The following is a 24761-nucleotide window of genomic DNA, read 5'->3' as shown; positions in this document are numbered from 1 at the left end:
TAGTACCGTTTTCTAGTGGAGCAGGCACAGGTGACTCCAATCTGATGTCATCATGATCATGACGTGTGTGATTGGCAGCCAAACTGGCCCACTGTGATACCCAACGTTTACTTCCAGGGGCAGCAGAACCTTCCTAAGGAAGATAAAAAAGCAGAAGAAAAATTACTTATAGATTAAAAGCATGCTCTCATTACAGATTTTCCTGGAATAGAAGTGTTAGACACTTTTCCTGGAGGAAGTTGAAAAAGGAGTTTACTTCAATAAATTTTAGTTATCACTTCTATAATGGCAACATAAATGACTCTATATAGACACAGAATCAGTACAGAATAAGCAGCATTTCCTAGTGCAATGAACTTTTAATCAGAACCTATAGGAAATACACTAGAACATGTGTCTGCTTCAAAACAGAAGAGCGGGAGAGAAACATGGTAAGTGTTTCTTAGAATTAAGAACGTGCTTCGGGAAGATAACAAAGTTATATTTTACCAGGTTACAAGACACTTTTGTCCACATACAATATTGTATTTACTTCTTTAGGGAAAGACTACCTCAAGGACTGAAAGAATAAGATAATTTGTGATGGAAAGTAAAGGAATATCAGATCACTTGTTTGGCCTAAATAACAAAAGAAGCAAAGATTAGTTTTATATCACCCTACTGGATCGTTATCTGATATATTTTTTTTTTTGGTAGCTGACCTGGAAAGTAAATTGATTTGATATCCTGAAGGGAAAGCCTTTTGAAACTTTTTTCCATTTGAAAAAAGAAACATAGAAAGCAAAACATCTGCTTATGCTGTATTCTTGTAGTACAAAAACCTTTTTTTTTTTCCCCAAACCAGATTTCTAAATACAATGCAATATTCCTGTTTTATCCGATATACTATAGTTTTGCTTGCTTACTTCCCTAAAAGAAGACAGCAGACAACTATGGCTGTATGTATATGTACACATGCACACATGTGGGCTGTACACTATTGAAAGCTTTATAGGAGTTTAGTTGGTCTACCTTACTGGAATCAAAACACCAAATTCTGCAAATAAAAAAAAGTCACTGACCGTTACTATAGACAAGTAAAACAAGAAATTACAATTCAAGATCAATAAAAGAGATGGAAAGGGCATGAAAATACGAGTAACTTGCTCCATAAGAAAATTTGCAGGTGCTATTGCAAAGGTTAGATGGAGCTCTGCTGCCTTTTGAGATCTTGGCATTTATATTCAAAATGTTGATTTTTGCCTAATGCATTGGCCACTCTGGGATTCTACTCTTTGATCAGGAACCAACTCTTTATATTTTATAAAATTTATTTAGCAGAAATGGAATGGTGAAAAAATGTCATCTAGTGTATGAGGGCTTCTTTCAAAATTAAAAGTAACTTAGACATCAAATCTCTAAGAAGACTTGAATTTATGGTCTTGAATGTCTCTTAATTATATGGATGACCCTAATTAATGAAAACAAAAGCATCATGAATCTATTTCAGAATGTTATGAATGAAGTATGCACAGACTGATCAAATCATCAACTACTGTTTCTACATGCTGAAATCATCTTATAATAAAAATGTTACAAAATAAAAATCTAATAACAGGAAAGTAGGGCAATTCAATGTTTCTGTTATTTATGGGCATTTCTGAACACAATGTAAGGAAAGAGTGCCAGAATGAATCATATTACAAAAAAAAAAAAAGGCAAAAATGTGCAGCATTTATGTATTGATAACAAAAACCATTGCCAGTGCTGAAGCTTCATTTTTCTTTCATGTCTAAATTTTGTCTACTCTATTTTCCTGTCCCTACTAGCAAATATCCATCTTCAATAAAGCAAATAATTGCAGCCTAAACTAAATATGATGGCAGTCCCAATTATCTTTGCTACAGAAAATCCTAATTCTTTGTGTACTATCTAGCCAATTCCATACAGATATGATTTCTGACACATAATCAGCAATCTGAATTCCACTTTGCAGTGAAGTATAAAGATTTTGTGAATTAACTGTAATTACCCTGCCAAAAAACCTTTTCTACACACAAGTGGATGCCAATGTGTTTTATCAACTCTGTATATACAAGCACAAACAACAAAGCTATCAAGTTTCTTTTAACAGTAGTTTAAACATGGAGAATTTAGTACCTTAATAAAGTTACAAAATGTCTTTTATTAAATCTAATATGCATCACTATAATAAAGCTTAACTCCAAACAGTTTAATATCCAAATGTGAAAGCTTTATAAAACATTTAGGATAACAGAATATGACCTTTATTTATTTTCCCCTACTAATTCATATGCTTGCATCTTGCAGGCTTTCCATAAGCAATCCTCCAAATCTTCTCTTGAATAAAAAGAGGAGTTTCCTAGTTTTTCAGGCTTACAGCCAGGCTTACATAAGAGACACCAGCATTTTAACGTTGCATTGCATCTGCTTTCCTTTATGTTTATCATATATTCAAACCGAATTTGAAAAACATCCACAGAAAAAATATCCATGGATTTCTGTAGACAAATTTTGCAGCCTGAAGATTCAGAGCTTTAGGCTCTACATCTGGAAAAAGCCACAGCACATGTATATGACACCTGAAAGCCTCTCCAATACTTGGCATTTCACAGTACAATAATAGTAACTTTAAATAAATTTCAACAAACAGAATCAAAGTCTTTTAAGACACATGTTCCAATCATCTCATGTTGTAAGAATCAGACCACGCCATCCTTTCATGAATTTAAGCGCCATTTTGAAAGCAGTCTTCTGGCTTCTCCCCTTTCCACCCCTGTTTCTGAACCACATTCCTCCAGGGGTGGTGATCTTTTTTTTTCTTTCAAATCTCCGTACTCACTCTATTTATACCAATGTTTCCACATCTGCTTACAGAACAACATTGACATCTATCTCAAATATTTTTTTTCCTTCTATTGCATTTACTTCCCTAACACGGCAAACCCCACATCATACCCATGTCAGCTACTGCTTTGCTACAGTAGACGAATTTAATGGTACCAAACTGTTGTTGTAAAGTAAATATCCATTCACTTAATTATCTGAGCAGACCTCTCTGTAGTTTAGAATTCACCCTTCTTAAACAAGAACGGTAACAAATCTCATGCCAATATTTCAGAGTTTCACTACCACTTCCCATCACAGAGACAACAGTTCCCATTTCTACTGGCAATACATCGCCCAGTGCATCCAAGGGTCATGCTTGCCTTTTCACAGCCACAGGACCTTGGTGACACAATCATCCTACGTTCTAAGTTCATAGCATCTAAGTCCAAACAAAAAACAAGCATCAAACTTAAGACTCAATGGTTTCTCTACAAAAGGATAGGAAATTCGTGTAATAAGATCAGACAACAAAAGGACATAGAGCCTCTAAATACGCGTGCCGCTCTCCGCTTATACTCTCCGCTTCTAAGGAGCAATACAAGTATTTACATGAATAAAGTTATTCAGTATTCACAATGTCAGCACTATTATTTACTTTAATCTTCAGTGACAAAGACATGAAGTAGGCATTCAAAACAAGAAAAGGAACATTGTCGTCAATGGCACTGATGACCCTGCAGACAAAGAAAAATAAAAGAGGTATGTCCTTAAGAAGCACATCAAAAACGATATTGACAAATCATGTACATGATTTAAGAACTGTGGGTAGCATATAGTCACTGAAAATTAAATGGAAATTGGATGGATAAGTCATAACCCTAATTCTCTTTGTTCTCTATTGTATTTAACATTTGTTCTTAAACCACTTACCTTGGTTGGCAAATGGCAGCTCATAATATAGAAAAAAACTTTAAAATATTTTACATAAATGGATTTAGTATTTTTAATGCCTAGGCTTATAACCACTGAAAAGGCAAGAAACAGAGCATGCAAGCTCAATCCAATTGTGTCAGACGTTTACTCAGCATTTCATCTAGTCTCATGACTCCTTCAAAGTACCAAAGCTTGTCATATCAAAGGAAAAAAGTGAGAATTTCTTTATAAGAAAAGCAAATTGTATTCCCTTCAAAGCAAGTTATTTACAATGTGCCCTGTAAAGTGAACATATTTAAACTCAGGATAATCTTTCAACCCCAAAATGATTTTATAAAATCCTCATAATTCCCCAAGCCATCTTTTTCATCTTCCAGAACCGAAATCTCTTAAATTTTTAACCACTTCTTCTATGTCAAACATGTTCTGATTTCATCTCATTCTTCTAAATCATCTATAGGTGCAACTGACGTAGGCAGATGCAACAAGACCTCCCCACAGCCTGGGACACTGAGCTACCCCAAGGTTATCTGATTATTTAGGCAAAATCTTCAATAAGGTTTATTCACTTAGGATCTGCAGCTCAGTAATGCAGTAAGTCTTCCAAAAAGCACAAGCAGAAAAGCTCACATATAACGAGAATACGATGCTCATGTACTTTGCAAATCAAACACACCTGCCTCTCCCTTTCCTAATAATAAAACAAGCAATCTGTTTTGGTTAAAAAAAAAAAAAAAGAATTTATATATTACAACCTTCTCTCCAGTTGAACCAATAGTTATCCTCATGACTATTTCTCTACTACAAAATTATGAAACACACCTCTGTTTTTCTGGATTAGCTTCTCTTTTACTTCCATATATGTATTAACCTACTTCTATTTTTACGTTTCTCTAGTAAGCTTTTTTCCAACCTTCATTTACCCTCATCTCTTCCTACATTAATTCATGCTATATCCATGTTGTTTCATCTCCTTTACTTACAGAGCAATTACCATTTTTCCCCTGCTACGCCTCATAATAATCCTATAAATTATGACTACGCCAAGATAACCCACTCCTTTCCCAATATATGAAGAAAGCTTATGTATTCAGCAAAGCATCCATAGTAATAAAAAGGGACCATTTTTGTAATTTCAACTTAATTCAAAGGGAGTGTTCATATTCCATTGCCAGAAGGGTTCTTAAACCTGTCCTATGATTGCAGAAGTCTCGGTCTTCTCAAATCAACCTGTTATTTGTAAAGTATGATACCTGGAAAGCTCAATCATGGTCATAAAATAAATCATATATTCTTCTGCTGTTATAAATAGGAAAAATACAGAAACGGAAACAAATCAGTACTTTTGATAATCTTAAAATCTCACAAGGCACAAAAGAGCTGAATGCTGCGAAAGGCATGAAAAAGAGGAGTAAAATTGCAGTTACAGATTCATTCAAAGAAGCAAGGTGCAGTAACCTTAGAAAAATGACTCAAAGACACTAATCCAGATACACTGACTTATTTAGTGTACCAGGGCTGCACAATAGCTCAAATACAAAAACGACAAAGTACACTTTTTCTATGGAAAGCAGTCTTCTAGATACCAAAACCAATACATTTGCATGGCAGGCAGACCGTCGTACTTTAAGCTTTTGATGTATTCCAGAAAAATTGCCCATTTAGAAAGTTTGTTAATTTACAAGATGGTATTTCAGCACCAATTTGCCATGGCAAGCAGAATAAATGTGATGTGCTTCGTTATCAGATTTAATTCTGCTCCAGTCTGAGCCTGTTCTATTTCTAACACATTTTAAGCTATCTTTTATCCATCACCATGATATCAGAATGTCTCCCAGGATTTCAATATGCAATATGATTAACATCTAGCTCATGTGCATATTTTGAGTCATATACAAAGAACAGACATTTTCCTTTGCCTAATCTTTTATCAACTGATTTAATTATACTGCTTTTGAGGCAACTAACGTAAGTGATTTCTCATGAGTGGCATCTCATTTGAGAAACGAAACCCTGAATTTAAAAACCTCTGGCTTCGTTAAAAAAATAATCTGAGATGTATTCTCCATATTTTTTTTTCCTAGCTGGCTTTGTATCACACATTAAATGCATACACCTTATTTCTGATTTTTAATATAGTTACTTGCTTTGGGCTATAAAACATAACCAGCTTTTCCTCAATTCCACTGTATAAACTACAAGAAACATATACTGTGCAAATGTGTGTTGCAAAGGCAATGTTGCAACAAAATTCCTGCTACTTCCCATACACTGGTATTAGTGCACATAGAAAAGTAGCAAAGTTTAAACTTTTCCCAATTTAACTTGCCTCTCTTTGACGTAGAGATTTCAATAATGCAATAAAGGATTAAGAAAAATAAAGAACTTAGAGACCTGAGCTAATATTTTCCAGGCAAGGTTTTGTTTGCTCTTTAACACTTACTTCTCAATTATTAGTGCTCTCTCATTGGAAGAAAAAAGAAGACCATCAAAAGTTAAATTCTACCTCTGTGTCAAGAAATCCAGTTGTACTCAGTGGTCTTTTTTCTTCCAGCACTACTGTAGCAGAATTTATAGCCCAATCTTTTACTAAATCTTTCTGGTTCTCGTTGATAACAGGCCTATTATAATCCTGGCTGTCATCCACTCCAAATACCTGAAAATGAAACAAACCATTACACACATTAACCCAATACCATCCTGATACAATGTTCAATGTTAATGGATGGATGGTGGCATGCTGGATAGTGAGTTCAAGTATTTTTTGTTGTATTATGTTTATCTGACATCTCGATGAAATCTACAGATAAAATAGAAAAAATACCTACTGCAATTTAAAAAAGAACAGAAGTTTATGTCATCACTGACAAATCAAGGATCTGCTATCTGGAATGGTCACATATGAAAAAATGACACTGATGAAAGAAACAAACAGTGAAACCAAAATTATTACAAAAATCATCATAAGTCCATTTTCCCAGTCAAGGAAAAAAATCAAAAACTAAACCCACCACATTTTCAGAATTTTGTCATTGTCTAGTGAAAACAAGAAATGTAAATGCTTAGCTTACATTTACCACTAATACACTCATTAAATTATTTCTTTAATACAAACAAGATTGCAGTTTTTCACTTATCAGGAACTTAGCACACATCAGAAGTTCACCACATCTCACAATGTCTAATAATCTCATTCAGATGTGCCTTGGTATGTGTCATCTACTTTGTTGTTTCCTACTGATGCTTATAGAATCCAATATATATATCAATGATATATTTGCTTATAGTATACTGTTTGTGAGAAACAATTTTCCCATGACATTCAAAACCATAGCTCATAGAGAAAAATACTAGAAAACATTAGGTATGTTTTAGCTATTGACAAGATAATGTAGTGAAAGGGAGTTAAGCAGGACAACCAGCCAGTATACATTCTGTCAAATTTCTTGAGTCATTAAGGAATATCAATTGCTTTCAGAATTTATGTATACTTCAAAGATATTTAAGAGAATATTTTGTACCTTGGAAATGTACCTACCATCTATAAAATTTACATTAAAACTGGCTGCTAGAAAGAAGCTATGACATCAAAAAAGGCTTTATCTTGAAGAAATGAAAATGACTTTCACATGTGTTATGCCCCTGCAAAAAAATGACTAGTACAAAAGAGAAAGAGCTATAGAATTATTTTTCCCCCCAAAAAATGTTTTGTAATTCAGTTTTGCACAGTAAAGCTAGAGGCCTAGTTTATTAAAATCCTCCATGTTCGTGTATTTTAAAGGGATTCACCACTAGATGGCCACAAACCATAACGTTTGTTAATGTCTCAGAAGCAGAGGAAAGAAAAAAAATTAAGCACCCAATCATTCTGCTCCTGCTAATGCTCCCCAAATTTGTAATAAAAAAATTAAATCATGTCTAGGTATTCTTATGCATGAGTTGCTTGAGAGTATTTTATAAATATTTATTTCCTTAGAAAAAGTGTAACAGAACATAAAACTCCTCTCTTTAAAGATATGCTTCTGATTTGTACAGTTGCAGCAATTTTTGAAGATAGGAACAAACCAGCTGTCATTCAGTGCCTCCTTTCTTTGAATATATCATTACTTTGCAGCCACTTTTTCCTTGTTTAATATAGTTTACTGTCTAGAGTTTTACATGTTCTTAAATTAAATGAAATTCTGATTTTATCACCTAAGCATCTGAAGGAAAATATGAATTCATACTTCCATAACTACAGGAATCAGGACTACAGAAGTAAATTGTTGCTTACAAATCTCTTAGTATTAGCTGGTGGCACATTCATTTACTGTGCTGAATTTCTTTACTTGTATCACAAACATGACCTAGGTTTCTTTCATTCATCGTTACCTCTTCTAGTCTTGAAGCCCTTTTTTAAGCAAATTTTAGTTTTCTTCTTCCATTATTGAAATTACTGCAAAAGCAAATTTGAATGTTGTCTTTTTTTTTTTCCTTCTGTGAAAGGCAATATTTGCAACAATAAGATCCAAGTAACAGATTTACCTCCTAATACTACTTCCAATGCACCCTCTGTAAATAAAGTGGGGGTATCATAGGCAAGAAAAAGTACTGCAAATATCTGGAGATGTTCTTAGTTAGAAAGAAAGGGAAAGCATCTTCTTCGATAAATTAATGCTTTGTGCAAGCACCTGCCCTGCTGAAGTTGCATTCCTATACTACCTCAAAACTCCCCTCCTTGGGATGGGCCAGGTTCACACAAGTGCGATCTAACCCAAAGACTAAAACTTCAGAGCTGTGATATAAAAAAATCCCTTTAAAACCAGATGACATTAATAGATGTTTAAGACTTTACATATGACAATGAAATGAAAGGAAAAATAACTCATACTTAATGCTTCACAAAATTCAGAACATCTCTGACACACCAAAACTGAATAGTGTCAGAATTTCAGGATCAACCAATCCACTTACAATGTCTACCAAATAATGAAAATATACTCTCAACATAAAGAGCCATGGAATAGCCTAAAGGTTTGTGCTGGAAACTGTGTTGCTTCCATCTAAAAAATGTTACTTGTAGTTAACCGGTTGCTGTCATAAGGTATGGGTGTTTTGACTGAAGCCTCAACAGATAAAGGCCTCTATCCTCCTAAACACACTGAAAAACATTCTTCAAGATTTCCATTTCTTCAGAGCTTCCTGTTCTTTAAGTAACTTCATGATTTCAAATGAGATAACTTCACCACCACCAAAAAAAAAAATCCAGAGGAAATGCTGGTGACACCTACCTTTGCATCTCTTAACTATTTATACAAAAAGAGTGAAGTTTCTTTCTGTAAAGCTTGCATTTGTCAGAAGCAGCAGCCACAGCTTTAAAGAGAAGCAACTACCATCTGTATTTTGATCAATTGTGTTTTTGAGAAGAAAAAATGAAGCCAGATTACAAGATGCAGATTTGGACATGGCTGAGTTGTTTGAAAACTGAGAAGGATGCTTTTTTTTTGTTTTTTGCTAAAATAGGTAAAGGGAGTTTTAACATTTGTTTATGACTTAGAAAACTTTCCTAACTATCTCAAATCACAGGTATCCAGCATAATGCTGGTCAATAAAAAAATAGGTATGCTTTTTTTTTTTTTAAATCACTGCAAACAATAAAACTTCTACAAAGTAATGATTTTGCTTTTTTTTTGGAGAGCACCTGGGGGATGGATAGTAATGATTTTTTTTTTATTTTTTTTAAACTTAGGTACTTGTAAGTAACATGAACAAAGCAATTCCTAGAAATTTATTTAAGATATTAATGCTGTTTTTAAACATGTCTTTTCAAAATGAAACTATAAACTCACTGAAGAAGCTAACTCAAAAGTTAAAGTTTTCTGGCCTGCTCTAGCCTATTATTGTTCATTTTTATGGAATGGTAGCTTAGCAGAAAGACTAGTTTATTTTACCCTGAATGCTATAAATTTCATAAAGTTACAAAACAGAAAACGGGATCATAATTTTCCCAGAATCCCTGAAATGTGACCAATGGGGGAAAAATCCAGGCACTGCCAAAATCTGCAGCATTATTTGGGGTTGCTACAGCATCTCTGCCACCCGGCTGTAATGGCGGAACTGTCAGAAATATTGTGTAAGCTGTGGTGGTGGGGTTTATAAATAACTACTTAATTGTTAAGAAGCATGAAACAATTTCCATTGCAAACCAGAACATTTTGAATGGCAGGGGAACAACAACATTTGTGCATGAAGTCAAGCCCCGTTTATGAAATGTAGTCAAAATAATGTTGTTTAGCCTGAAATGCAACTGGCCTTTACACAAATGGATTAACAAGTGATAGAGCAACTGCATCTGGTTTTGGTCCCCCAGTGGAAGAGAGAAATGGACAAATTGGAGAGCTCAGTTGGAGCTGCCAAAGCAGTCAAACTGGAGCACTTCCCCTGTGTGGAGAGTTTGGGCAAGCTGGGCTCAGGGAAGGCTTTGGAGGTGCCTAAAAGCAGCCCCCCTGTACCTATGGGGAGAGCATCTGGGTGACACAGCCAGGCTCTTCACAGTGGGGCGCAGCAGGAGGACAAGGGACAACACGCACAACTTGAAACAAGAGAGGTTCAGATGGCATGTAAAGGAAAAGCTTTTTCAGCCTGAAGACACCCAAGCAAGGTGGCCCAGTCTGTCTCTGGAGGGTTTCCAAGAGCCAAACGGATAAAATCCTGGGCAGCCTGTTTGACTTCAGGGCTATGCCTGCTTTGATCAGGGAGTTGGACTAGAAACATCCTGAGGTCCCTTCCAGTATATGCAATCCTACGATCTTTAATAATAGCGATCCTAGATAATAACTTAGTACCTTGGGTCAGCCTTGTATCTCAAAATCGGTAATAACCTCGCAGCTGCAGAGCTGCTTACACCATAGCTGACATCATAGAATCATAGAATATCCCGAGTTGGAAGGGACCCGCAAGGATCATCAAGTCCAACTCCTGGCACCACACAGGTCTACCCAGAAATTCAGACCATATGACTAAGAGCACAGTCCAAACGCTTCTTGAATTCAGACAGGCTTGGTGCAGTGACCACGTCCCTGGGGAGCCTGTTCTAGTGCGCGACCACCCTCTCAGTGAAGAACCTCTTCCTGATATCCAGCCCGAACCTCCCCTGTCATAACTTGCCACCATTCCCTTGGGTCCTATCATTGGTCAGTAAAGAGAACAGACTGGCACCTGCCCCTCGACTCCCTCTCGTAAGGAAGCTGTAGACCGCAACGAGGTCTCCCCTCAGCCTCCTCTTTTCCAGGCTGAACTGGCCAAGTGACCTCAGCTGCTCCTCATACGTCTTCCCTTCTAGGCCCTTCATCATCTTTGTAGCCCTCCTCTGGACACTCTCCAACAGTTTCACGTCCTTTTTGTACCGTGGCGCCCAAAACTGCACACAGTACTCAAGGTGAGGCTGCACCAGCGCAGTGTAGAGGGGGACAATCACTCCCCTTTACTGACTAGCGATGCCGTGCTTGATGCACCCCAGGATACGGTTGGCCCTCCTGGCTGCCAGGGAATGCTGCTGGCTCATATTCAGCTTGCTATCAACCACAACCCCCAGATCCCTCTTTGCGGTGCTGCTGTGCAGAACAGGTAATGTCCAGATGTATAACAACAGACGTATAACAAAGTCTTCCACGTCAACAGGAAAAAGGACAGTTCTTGAAACAGACTTTTAAATTTGAAACCAACAAATGGTAAATTCTCCAGACGTGTCCCTATGATAATCCACTGACATCATGTGCTTCTCCCAGCAAAACAAAGGGACAAAACAGCAAGCTAAAAATATAGCAAGTCCCAGAGCAACATGGTGTTACTTGCTGGAACACAAACCCAGCCTGACAAGTACAGAGGTGAAGTACAAATTAACTGATGGCAAAGTAGTTTTACCTTGAAGTAGATATTGATAATTCCATCAATTAAACTCAGCAACAGTTTCACAATATTATAACTTAGAATATATCTTTACCAACATAAACTAGTCATTTAAAAAAATCTTTATCCAATAACAAAAAAAGAGGTAACAGAATCTATGTAACACAAAACAACCAAGACAGTCCTTGCAAGATGTACTGGCACATTTTGGGGGCAGTAGCATGAGTTACAGGACCAATTCTGAGCACATGCCTCGTCCTATTCTACAGGGGCTAACTTTAGAGAAAGGAGAATACTCTCTCCTGGCAGGCCATGCACATTTTCCTGTGAAAGCAGCTCACGACTCAGAACGCATCTGCCTGTCACAATAACCAAAGCACAGCTTTAACACAACTAGCTTTAGCTATCAGTTACTGGTCTTATTCACTTCTTCACCCCTCAATAGATGAGTTAATGTTATATTACATAGATAAACTGTTATAGGTCAGTATAATGACTTTAGGAGTAATTAACAAACGTGATGACTCTTTAAAACCATTTCCATTATTGATATGTGAGAATTTCTAGAAATTAAAATAAAAACTGGTCAGAAAAGTTAGAGGCAACATGAACCGTTTTTCTGAATCACAAGGAAGAAAATGGAATAGCTAAAAAAAATGCTCGACATTTTCTTAATATGCTTCTAATAAACTTCTAAGTACTTGATTAAGAATCTTCTCCAGTTTTATCTCGTATCTTTCTATCTCATATCTTATGTCTCATTTGCATGCATTTTAGAGTTCCTAATGTCAGGACATAGTTGCTTTTCAATTTCAGGATATTAACTTTAAAACATTTCACAGTTCATGAAGATCACACTGCAGATGTAAAATACTATAATTACTCAGTATTTAATGTCCACTCTTCTAGTTCACCATCCAAATCATTACTGAAGACAGAGAAACAGATGGAGAAAAGGTCTTATTTGTGACTCTTAATAACTTCACTCAGTTTATAGCAAATGAGGCATACTGGAATAGGGATTCAATTGTTCTGCTTACATACTTACTCTAAAAAGCATTCAAAAACATTTTGAAGAGCACTGAAACTCAGAGCATAAACTATTCAAAATGCAAGTCTGAAGAATTCTATCTAGTTTTATAAGTGTACATTTCTAAAGTTTCTCTCCATAGATTTACTGCAGTAGTCCTGAGATAAAGGATATACAGTAACTAACAGTATTATTAAGAAAACAGAAAGACAAATTTTTAGGATAATAGTTACAATTCAGAGAGCCATAACTAGGAACCTATCCTATTAATAATGATATTTGTAAACTAGAAGTACATGAAAATTTTTCCCTCTTTTAGTTTGGAACTTAACAACAGTTAAATATATGTTTTGGAGAGGTATTTGAAAATAAGATAATTGATATGCTATTAATTTCAGTGCAGACAGTCTGCACACAAGGAGCAGAGCAAAATCCCAACACAAAAGGTGTATAAAAGAGAATTCAATGATGAATGTTTAAAAGGGCAAATTGAATCAAAGCAGAAGGCAGGTAAGGGACATGGGGCTATACTGCACAGTGCATTAAAGATAGGACCATGGCAAAATAAACAAGGAGCAAGTTACTCAATTTGAAATAAGTTATTTGCCATTGAAAAATGAAGGGAATGTAGAGTACAATAGAAATTATTTTTCGTAACTTTTTAAGGGAAAGGAAGATGATGAGCGTGTTTAACTGTTAGGGAAGGCAAATAAAAGTAAATTTCAAGAACTGAGCTGTGAACTGACGCAGTCAAATCAGCAAGAAAAAAAAAGAGGGAACAGATACGAATTTGGAAACACATGCTGGATTTGGACACGGTTTGGATGTGCTAAGCAAGGATAAGAAAGTGTAAATAAGCTAAAACTCTGAGGATGCTTTACTGATGCTTTACTGATAGGAAGAGAGGATTTCAAAGAGTGGGGAAATGGAAGAGGCTTTGGATCCATACTCAGATCAACTTGGCAGTGCTGAGCTTATTGTTCAGACTGAGCTCCTCATAATTCTTCCTAAGAAGGTAGTCTGAACATTCATAATATACAGTAAACTGGTTGTTAGAAGTTACTGATCTGGTGGAAACAAAAGACAAAAGACAAACATTTTCTTTCCTGCTTTGAAAAAGTTTGATGAGCCAAAGTAAAATGCCTATGTTCATTTTGTGTTAAGCTACTGCAGGAACTGCATTTAACCAAGTTGCTTCTGAGACGTCTGATTTTAATAGTTTATGCTTGTTCTTGGCAGTTAGCCTAGCCATCCCAGGCAAACAGACTGTGTCCTGTGCAGGGAGTAGCTCATGAATAGCCATGGATTTTCACAGAAGCTGTTTATGGCATTTAACTATATATTGAAGATACAGAATCAGACGCAAGACACACTGGTATAAAAAAAGCTACATAGGCAAATGAATAGATCAATGTGCCAAGTCTAATAACTTCCTCTTAACCAGAAGCCAGTTACATATTTACATGCATACACATTTTGTAGTAGTTTGCTATAATGAAAAATTCATTTACTTTAGAATTCCAAATTTAAGAGGAAATGGTAAGTTTAGAGACTGTAAGACTCCTCACTCTCCCTCAGCCCAGAAGAAAAAAAAATTACAAACACTTCATTCTTGCAAAAATTTATATCCTCAGATGACTTGATAGGCTTCAACTGTTCTACTGCTTTTTCAAAATTGTATTCATAAAATACGGTCCCTCTGCAAACAGGACACTCAGTAGGGCTAAAATGAATTCTTTTTGGAAAAAGTCACTGAAGCAATGGCAAAAGCAATTAAATCCACAGAGTGTGAAGAGACAGAAGATCTGAAAGCCATTTTCTGAAAATAGATACATCTGTCTCTGTTCCTTAAACAGCTATTTAAACATGCAGATTTTTTTTTCTACTAACTTACTTCCTTGCCCTCTGAATCTTTTCACACAGTTTGTCATTGCCGCTACTGCAAAAATTTGCCAAGTTCCACTTATAATAAACCATCAATTTGTATGTTAAATATTGCAATGTAAAATATCTCCACCTTCCCTACTCCTATGCACCATAAATGTGCATTTTTGGATGAACACGGTTTTAATAAAACAGATATATTTTCTAATTCATCTTAAAGATCTTAAATATAAATACATATGTATATATGTATATACGTATTTTGGGTATATAGCTCTGTGTTTTAATCCAATCTCTGCTGTGCGTTGCACACTATTTACAAATGATGGAAAACATCCAAATTGGTCTATAATTCTAACGCAGCTAGATTGATACATTAAAAATGAAACCATTTAATGAAATAACTACTTATGACTTGGTTACTCTTACTTTCCAAGTATTTAGTATAACATCAATCTTAAACTTGTAAATCCACAATTCTTCATTTAGCAGTTACTTTATGCCTAATACAAACTTTCACAGTACCTGCAAGATTATCTGTATAACTTTAAGGTTTGCAATAGAGAAGATCTAGTAAACAAGCTTTCTGCACTTAAAAAATATAAACCAAAACACCTTTCAAAAGCATGCAGTCAAACATTAAGCTGAACATTTTTTTTTTTTAGAAGTTACCATAGATAATGGCGCCTAGGGCTATTTGTCTATGACCGACTGACTGTCCTCCAAAGTTGCCTTCCATGTAAAAATGATCTGATATTAAGCATTTTTTTCTTGCTTGCAACACAAAACCAATAAAGACTCTCTCATTAAGAAGTCCTAGCTCAGCAAGGAGAAGCACAGAACGGTCCTTGGAAGAATGCAATATTAACTACTAAGTAACTTAATATAGTATGAGCAGACATACCTCAGGAGCAAAATGAGTAAAGAGATCCCATTTTATTGTAAATCTTATTTACATGCATACTAAAACCAAGCCAAAAAAAAAAAAAAAAACTAAAATATAAGTATCACCGTAAACAGAAAGATGTAGAAAATGAAAATGGAAAACCTGGTGTCCACATCAACACCTGCTCAGCGTCCCCTACAAAACTATTACAGTCATTCCAAATTTTTAAAGAGGAAAAAGAATCTCATGATTGTGGCAACAGAATGCTATTCTATGTATACCCTACGCATGGTATATAATCAAGTATATAACAATTGAAGGATACAATTTTGGGACAAAAGAAAATTTTATTCAAGCCCAATGTTTCCATATGCACAAGTTGCTATAAAATTCACGATTCCCTGGTTAGCAAAAGGCTGATAAAATTCAAAACAGACATGTAACTTCTGTTCTATTCTTACCCTTCACTGACATCCAGAGAAGTTTAGCTCTGCTATAGTAACTCCTAATACCCACACAAATCAAAAAGGCCTCCCCCAAAAACAACCAAAACACAAAGAGCTTGCACAGAACTCACTGAGTTGATCTTTATTTACTGCAATATATAGCCTGATGAAAATATTTTAATATTCCAAACACATCCAGAGTTATTTGCACGATCACTTGTTAAAAGTTATTACTGGTATTTTGCTTTATTGAAAACATGAAACTCACTGGACTGATAATTTGCAATCTTTATATCAACAAAAAGGAAGATCACAGAATCACAGAATTGTACGGGTTGGAAGGGACCTCAAGAGATCATAAGGTCCAACCACCAAGATGAACTGCAGAAACTTCATTCTGAATTCTTTCATCCACTCAGAAACTTACTTTTTCTGTGTTCCAGGAATACTTTTTTTGCCTGATACAACTGATGAGAAATCACCTCTATTAGAACAAATGTAATTAAAAAAGTAAAACATATGAAGTTCATAATTCAGCGCAAAATAGAGAGCAATTAGCAAGTGTTAACAGAAGAAGGCATTGAACCTATCTAAAGGGCAAAACTGGATGTTTGTAAGAAGCAAATCCTGACTATGCCCCATTTACTTCTCTAATTTGTGTGTTAAAAGGACACTGAAAATGTTTTAAATCAAGATCCTGAATTTATTTTGTACTTTGCGATTAGGTGCAACAATAAGAGTGTTATTCTGTTACAAAGATGTCTGAAGTTATTTGAGTAGAGAATATTGTATGCCTGCTATGTTTAAGATGGTCTTCGTAGTATGTAAGAGCAGCTCTTCTCCTTTGCACATTGATAAAATTGATCTCAATGGCAACTTCAAAAAGGCCTCTACAAATATAAAAAGATAGCCAGTATCTATTTTTCAGTTAGAACTTTATTCCACATCATTAATGTGGAATTAATTTATTTTCTACACCTATTTGGCCTAGTAACAAATTCATACTTTGTATGAACTTAGTTGCTATTTGAACACTGGTATGTAAAAATCTTGGCTAATCATGGGACTTGAAAGAAGCAAGTTTTATTGCTATTTTTCAAGTATTCTCTGCTTACAAAGAACATTACAACATACAATATTTATACTGGAAAGAACAAACGAAAAGAGCACGTGAGTTTGTGAGGAATGGAACTGATCTAGCTTAGAATTTGCATTGTATAAAATCAAGTTGACAGAGGACCATATGGAAATCCATGTGAGAGTAAAAATGCAAGTAAACTACAGACAGAAGAGAGAATGTATAACTCATCTCCATACTAATACTGGCACTATTCACTCACTCTAGGAAACAGAATTTGAAAGTAATAGCAATAATGACAAGTTACTCAAAAATAAAATCAGTCAAAAGTCCTAGCAAAACTTTTTAAAAGAATTTAAATGCTACAAGATAGATTTTATATGCTTGGGTTCATGCTACTTGTGAAAAGCACAACTGAGTTCTCAGAGAGCTCAGGAATATTTTCAAGACAGCAGTTGATGGACTGAAGAGAGAAGGCAGTTAAAGTGAACAACAGCTGAAGACTCCATTGTTTGCAAATTATAACCATTTTTCCACTACCTCTACAGATTTTTCCATTCAGAAAAATCATGAAATGAAATTGGAATAAGCAAAAACAATAGAACCCAAACGCTTAAGCCATATCCATTTTCCTCCAGCGATAGTCTGGCTTTGATATCTGCCCTAAATACATATAAGTATTATGTTTTAAAATAGAAAGAGCTTAGAAACAACTATGAAATCTTATGACTGCTTCTGTCTCCTCCTAATAACATGCTTAGTGATTTCTCTTTTTCTCTTAATCTGTAAATTTTTTTTTTTTAACTTACTCTCTAAGATTTTTCTTTGTTCTGAGAGAAGTGACATACTACTTCTAATCATTCAAAGCTGGCCACATGCCTCTGATATTTATTTCCTCTGAGGAAATTCAAATAACAGCACAGAGGAAATAAATATTAATATTTCTGAAATATTAGCTAATTTCTTCAGCTCCTATAATGGCTGATAATAAGAATGGAAGATTTTAAAATGTAATCATTCCAAATGTTAGACCAACATACATGAGTTAAACAAACAATCTTTGGAGTACTCCAGGCATGTATAGGTTTTACATTTATTTTTTTTGATTAAAACTGAAAACTATCTGCTTATCATTTTAAGTCCTACTTTTTTGTGTCCTAAAATCAAATCTATTTTAAAATAAGTAATTGCAGATTTGCGAATAATTTAACAATTATCTCTTTTCCCACTCATTTCAGTCTTGGTGGGCATTTACATAGGTTGCTTTCATTGCAGTGATGTTGCCTGGCAGATCCTGATGTCTTATTTTCACAGGTTCAACAAATTTCCTTGGTCTTGGAAGTTGAGAAAGGCCCAAGCCTCAAATTATTTTTCTGAGTCCTTCATTCTAGGCAAGATATAGTCTACTTACTCCAAGGCAGTCATCATCACAGAGGAATGGTTGCAACTATCTCTTAGGGAAAAGTATTTCACTAAAAAGACTTTTCTCTGTTACTTAGAAAGTGTCTTCCACTATCCTTCTGATTAGGTTTGTAATCTTTCTTCTATTCTCTTTTCAAAAGCCAAGCTTTAAGACGTTCGTGAAAAAAAAAAAAAGAGTATGACATTTTTTATTTTACACCACTTTTGCTGTAGTCTCTTTATACAGACTGAAAGAGTAGCGAAAGAACAAATGGATCCTTAAATAAAATCAAGATGTTGAATAAATAGGACAACATCCTTTTCTGATCATTAAAGCATTTCAAATAAGTATGTTTTCCTTGAATATTTCCTGGAATGATTAGAAAATGGCTACATTAAGCAAAAATGTTGCTTTTGAAGGGAATAATATGACAAAACATTAAGGTGTCTGTCTGTCCCCCCCCCCCCTTTTTTTTTTTGAAATTACATACAGAGAACTTATAATTTTTCTGATAATTTGGACATTGATTTCCTGAATGCCTCTCTTGGATCCTAAACTCAAAGCAACATTATTTATCATGACTTAATTTCTGACAATTTAATGTTGCACTTAAATTTGTGGTATGTTCTTAGGTGCTTTTTCTTTTTTGTCCCCCAACAAAGAGCAGAGGCTTCGCCTACAAGGGCGAAGCTATGGCTAAGGCTTTGCAAATGAATGAGTCACAGAAGTAGTCTGAGTTATTTTGTTTGTTCTCACCCTTCCTTCCAGTAAAAAGGAGGGAAAAAAAAAAGGAAAAAAGGAAAAAAAAATACCCAAATCCAAAAGCATTTTATACCATAGGAAATTCTTCAGGTAAACTAGACATGAATTTTAGCACCATTCTAACAAATTTTTACAGATGGACTGTTTGCACTATTTGTGCAAATGTTTTAGAAAGTTATCCTTGCTATTTGTAATGCATTTTCATCCCAATCCTAGCAAATCCAACTCTTGAATTTCAATGAATCTTTTGACTCAACAGACTTTGAATGAGACTCAAATCAGCAGGCTGCTCAGGGGAAAAAAAAAAAAAAGAAAAAGACTGACTTGCCAAGAAAGAGAGGTTATGCTGGAATTATTGACTAAATGCATACCAACTATTCTCTTAAATACTTGACAGCACAGCAGTCAACAGGCCAGCAAAAGTCCTTGTCTTATTCCTCACTTACCCCTTTTAGCAAACTAAAAGAATCCTCAGCATTAGCAGTCTTAAATGGGAGGGAAACAAAGCTGAGCTGAGCTGGAGCAAAAGATTTTGGCTTCCATTTGGTTTTGATTTTCTTCACTTGCTGTTGTTCTGCACTTCATAAAAATAGTATCATACTACTTCCGTATTCCCAAAGTAGGGAATTGTGAAGCAAAGCTTACTTGCAAAAAATCAGTATCTGTGAATTGGATCTTAAATAAAAGTGAAAAAATACAACATGAGACCTCAAACAATAAACCTCTCTGCTTTACCTCATTGTAAATCTTCAATTTCAAAAAGTTAACAGTAAGGGGTACTTATAATATCCAAAGGCTTTTTAATGCAACACTACAAACATTAACCGATACTTTACCACTGGGAAAAAAAAAAAAAAAAAACAACACATCATAGATACACAAACAATTCTTAGGTAATTCTATAACAAGCAATACATTTTCTGTTAAGTAGGCCAAAAATATGCCTAAAACTGGCTGCCAGCATTTGACCACAGTGGATGATTTACGAAAATACAATAACAGGAAAAGAAAATCCCGCTCAAGAGTCAGTAAGGACTAACGACTATACATAGTTTATCCTACTGGTATCTTCCTATTCAATCTCAAGGAAGTTTACTTCTATTTTTACCTATAAGCAAAGTTTATTTGGTCATTATAAGGTTCCTAGGCCTAATGAAACACATCTACATTCAAACTATGAAAACGACATTGCTATCATATAAAGATTTTGGGAAAATGAAAACATTTTATGCTTTGAAATTTAAGTTATTGCAGTTAAGAAATGTATTTATAAGTATAGAAAACACTTGCATTATGTTTTTACATGATAATTTGGATGGAACTGATTTGTATACCAAAAACTACAAAGACCGTAGGTTTTTAAGAACAAGTAATTATTTCTCCATGGGGCATAATAAATAGTAATCAAACAATTCTCATAAAAAATTAACTGATTTAACTTCGTTGTTTAGTACATTTGTGGTACTTAACCTTTTGAAAACACCTTTAAACTACCGAAATTGAAGAACAGCAGTATCAAACAATAACTTTTCGTCAAATGCCTGCTTCTGCTTTTATGATATTCTTTGTATCATCATTATACACTGGCTTCTAAACTTAGGTTATTGCAGCACCTTTAATAAGTCGAACTGAAGAGGTAGACTGTTGCCCACCCACATAACGCATACCAGTTTAGCATCAATACACATTTTTGGTTTCTCACCTTGTCAATCATTTTGCGGGCTTCCATTTCTTCAGAATTGGGATTTTCCAATTCAATAGTGTAAGTACCTTTGTCACTCTGGTCATCCTCATTGTCCTTCTCAATAGCAGCAGAAACATGTTGGCTTTTCAACTTTTTGTCCATCTCCTGGTTCTGACTAGGCCTATGGCCGAGGCTTCCTGAACTCCTTAACAACGCAGCTTGTAAGACAGGTAAAGCAGCAGAGGGGTCTTCTGATTTTTGTTTTAAAAGTTTTGCATGTACTGCTCTGTGATGTGATGAACTAGCTTGCACAGATGAAGGAACTGCTTTCTCTCCTGATGCAGGTTTCACTCTTTCAGCTCGCGCATGAGGTGTCGGAGATGGAGATTCTGAGCACAGAGCACCTACGTTCTGAGAAAAAGAGTAGGAACGTCTCTTTCGAGGATGGTCTTCATCAAAAAACTCAATCATAAAAGCAGTCTGACTCACACCAGCTTGCTCTTGCTCTTTTTCCGTGGAATGGACTTTCTGGTGCGACTTTTTCAGCTCTGTATGATGATGTCTTAAGTGCTCTTCAAGTGCTGCCCGCTTACTATAATGCCGATGTGCACCAGCATTTTCTGAATCACTCTGTGTACCGTCATCATGCTTATTCCCTACAATCAAAGCAAAAGAACATACAGCACAATGAAGCTAAAAAAAAAAAAACAAAAACCAACACATACAAAGTAAACTTGCATACTAGAATAGAATTTCAAATTGTTTTTCTGTGCAGAGTCCAACACGTTTCTGTACCTAGCTCTGGAAACTTTGTACAGCTGATGATGATGCATAAACTGAGCAATAATATCAGTGCATTTGAATTACCCTTTTCATCAGTATTGCAATCTACAGGTACTTATCAGTGATTTACAAAAGGCAGTATTTTATCAGCTGTGCTGCAGTATGGAAATGGCTTGTTTCCCAATTATATTAATTTTGCTACAGAACTATTTGATTGATTACAAGTGACTACTGAAACATTCTAGGCAAGGATAAAATGAAAAAGAAGAACGTTAAGACAGACCTCCTGCGAGGTAAGAATGCCTGTCAAGTGACACAACTGATGTTGTTAGATGGTCTTTTCCTCACACTGTTACAACAGTTTATCATGAGAAATGTCTACTGAAAATTGAAATTAATTCTTTATTACTCTTTCCAAGAAGTAGAATGAATTTTTCCATCATTCATTCCTCTCAGCATCTGATATATGCATGCGAAATGTCTGTTATTACTTATTCATTCCTCAAACTACTTTGAGATCTATGAATAAGGACTACGCACTTAATAAATCATATAGACATATAAATATGCTTAGTAATGAGGCCTGAAAAATGTATGGAAGACTGGGTACTCATACACAGTAAATCAGAGTTAACACTGAGCAACCTCAAGTACAATGAAACTGTCTATACTTTTTAAGTTTTAGTGCAGTTCGTGGAAAGGAAGTTTTCTCTTCTTTGAATTAATTTGGATCAAGGCTTACTCATGTATACACAAAATGGAAAGGTGATTTTTTTTTTTCCTTCTGGAAAGGATAGTTTTCCCACTTGCATAGTTAGGATACATAGCTACTATTCATTTAAATGGTAATTGTATGTTGGGAACCCTTACCTAGGGGACTAACGGCACCAAATACTCAGTTGAAATCTTTACAGCATTCCTACTTAACATAGAGACCTCCCTTTGTTACTTATTCGTACAGTGACTCAACAATGCGATGGGTCCTATACTTCCATACAGTAACAATAAATATCAACACCACTCTGAAAGTCATATAACAATTTTAGCAGTGTGACTTCAATACAGGATACTGTAGGAAAAAGCTGAGCAGAAAAATCAGAAAGATTTTACTTGTCTTTTTTTTTTTTTTTAAACCAAAAATTTCGAAGAAGTTAGGTACATACTCTACCCTTATGATTTGACAAAGAAGAATTAATGAGCAAGAATATGAAGAGATCACCAAAGATTACAAAATTCAGATATTTGTTATGGCCAAATGCAACCTATAACTTACACCTCCCTCAGTCAAAAATTTATCAAACTTCAAAAAGTTTCTGCTGCCAGGAAAGGGCTAAGGCCTTGTAAAAAAAGTCCTGCCTTATTAATAGTGACATGGTTAATGTTTTAAAGAAGGTTCATGAATATAATACAATCTGATGCAGATCAAAGAATGCTCTGTAATATTCTCCAAAGAACTACTATGCTAGTATCTTAATGTTAGCGTGCCCATACAATTCTGTTTTGAAAATGTTATTTTTCAGCTTAATTTGGAAGAGCCAGCCCTAAAATGCAGACTTTTGATCAGAAAGACAAAACACATTGTAACGAATCTCAGCTAGGTTAAGAGTTAACCATGATAATGTTGCAGAACCAAGAAAGTGGGAATAGCAGATTAAATCTGCTGAACTTAAAAACAGAAAATAACAGAGACTCAAAAAATTTTGTCAGAATTTTCATTCTGAAAGTTTGAATGTCACTGGATTCTTCAACTGAAAATGAAAACTACTTTCTTCTCTATTCTGTGAAGTTGGATCCAAAAGAAAGTACACTTTTCACACTAGACATTTGATTTAATTTTATTGGAAATGTCATTGTCTGCAGTAAGTGAATATGTCTTATCAACTGTTATCAACAGCAGTGTTTTTATAAATATAATATCCTGCAAACATAGTATAAAAATTGAAGATCTTTGTTTATTTCAGATTCCTGAGACAAACTTGACTTCATCATACATGATCAATTTAAGCAGAATAACTATACAACGTATTTTTTGTCACCAAATGATTTTCTTAGAGTACATGAATATCCACAGAAAATATACTATTGGAAGAATTGTTAAAAGCATAACTTGAACTTCCGAACTTTGATTCTATAAAGCTATTCAGCTTTTTAAAGTAATACACAAGAAAAAGTGAAATATGTAAAATTTAACTAAAGGCTTGGGTTTGTTCTTTTTCCCTTCAAGATCAATGTTTTAAAAATATGACTTCTTTGTACCGTGTTAGCTGTACTAAAATATCTCCAATTAGTATGTTTACTGTAAGATGACTTAGGATTTGGTTTATTTTAATAGTGCAATAAGATTTCCCTGAACAGATCCTTGCACTCCTGTGGAGCATTTGTGATTTCAGTTGAACTCCGCAAGGGCTCAAGGACCCACTTACTGGATTCTGGTGAAGAATAGTTGCCTTCAGAAATAAGCATAGCTGGAATTATTCACTTTACCTTTTAGTCTCTTCAAGTACACTGGAACGTCACTCTTAATACTTTTGGAATCTTCTTCCGTTGGTTCCCATATCATTCTTGGGGGATTGTTCTGTGCTAGCCAATCTGCTACTTTGCTCTCTGCAGCCATCATCACAGTCTGAAGCCCAGGCAGGTCCTGACCACTGGAGGAAGAAGGCTTCTTTGACTTGTGACGCTGTTCAGATGTGAACTTCGTTATGTGATCTTTGATTGTTACTTTCCCTGGAGTGTTGTCATCAAATTCAATGGTAAAGGAAGCATGCCCCGCACCTGCTGCATGGGAGCTCTGGTTATCTTTTGTGGGAATTTCATGAATAGTGCTCTCAGCTACCTGTGAAGATTGCTGGAATTCTTTTGTAGGAATTTCAAAATAACTTGGCTCCCTACAGAAAGGATAAAGTTCTTCACTTGCAGCTGCAGATTGTTCCTCAGCTTGCTTGGCATCTGTGCTGCATCCTATTAAGAAAAATAAAAAATAGATTTCACAATACTTGGGAACTTCAGGTTCTTCAAGAATTTTCTGAATTTCTGTAAAGGCCACTCGAGAAAATTCTGTAGTAAACAGCAGAATTGTGGAGAAGATTGAGTAACACAGTTCTGGAAAAATAATTCCAGAATTACATATGAAAAGCATTACTGAAGAGACAGCTCT

General features: G+C 35.2%; 1 protein-coding gene across 15 annotated transcripts in view; it reads right to left on the bottom strand.

Annotated features, from left to right (window-relative positions):
* The window catches only part of CEP170 (centrosomal protein 170), a 101482-nt gene that overhangs the window by 32392 nt on the left and 44329 nt on the right, over window positions 1–24761 (bottom strand). For 10 of the 15 annotated variants that reach the window (XM_080586754.1, XM_080586753.1, XM_080586755.1 and 7 more), the window contains exons 8-11: window positions 24089–24565; window positions 20840–21477; window positions 6269–6418; window positions 7–133 (exon numbers count right to left, since the gene is read on the bottom strand). In XM_080586754.1, the coding sequence (XP_080442880.1) occupies window positions 7–133; window positions 6269–6418; window positions 20840–21477; window positions 24089–24565 (1392 nt within the window). The remainder of the gene's footprint in view (window positions 1–6; window positions 134–6268; window positions 6419–20839; window positions 21478–24088; window positions 24566–24761) is intronic. The other 5 variants (XM_080586745.1, XM_080586747.1, XM_080586748.1 and 2 more) reach the window with 2 other exon arrangements.

Source organism: Anser brachyrhynchus, assembly GCF_964034855.1.
Source record: "Anser brachyrhynchus genome assembly, chromosome: 3".
In the NCBI taxonomy this organism is placed as follows: domain Eukaryota; kingdom Metazoa; phylum Chordata; class Aves; order Anseriformes; family Anatidae; genus Anser; species Anser brachyrhynchus.
The sequence above is the reverse complement of the archived record's forward strand: the minus strand, read 5'-3'. Positions and strand labels throughout refer to the sequence as shown.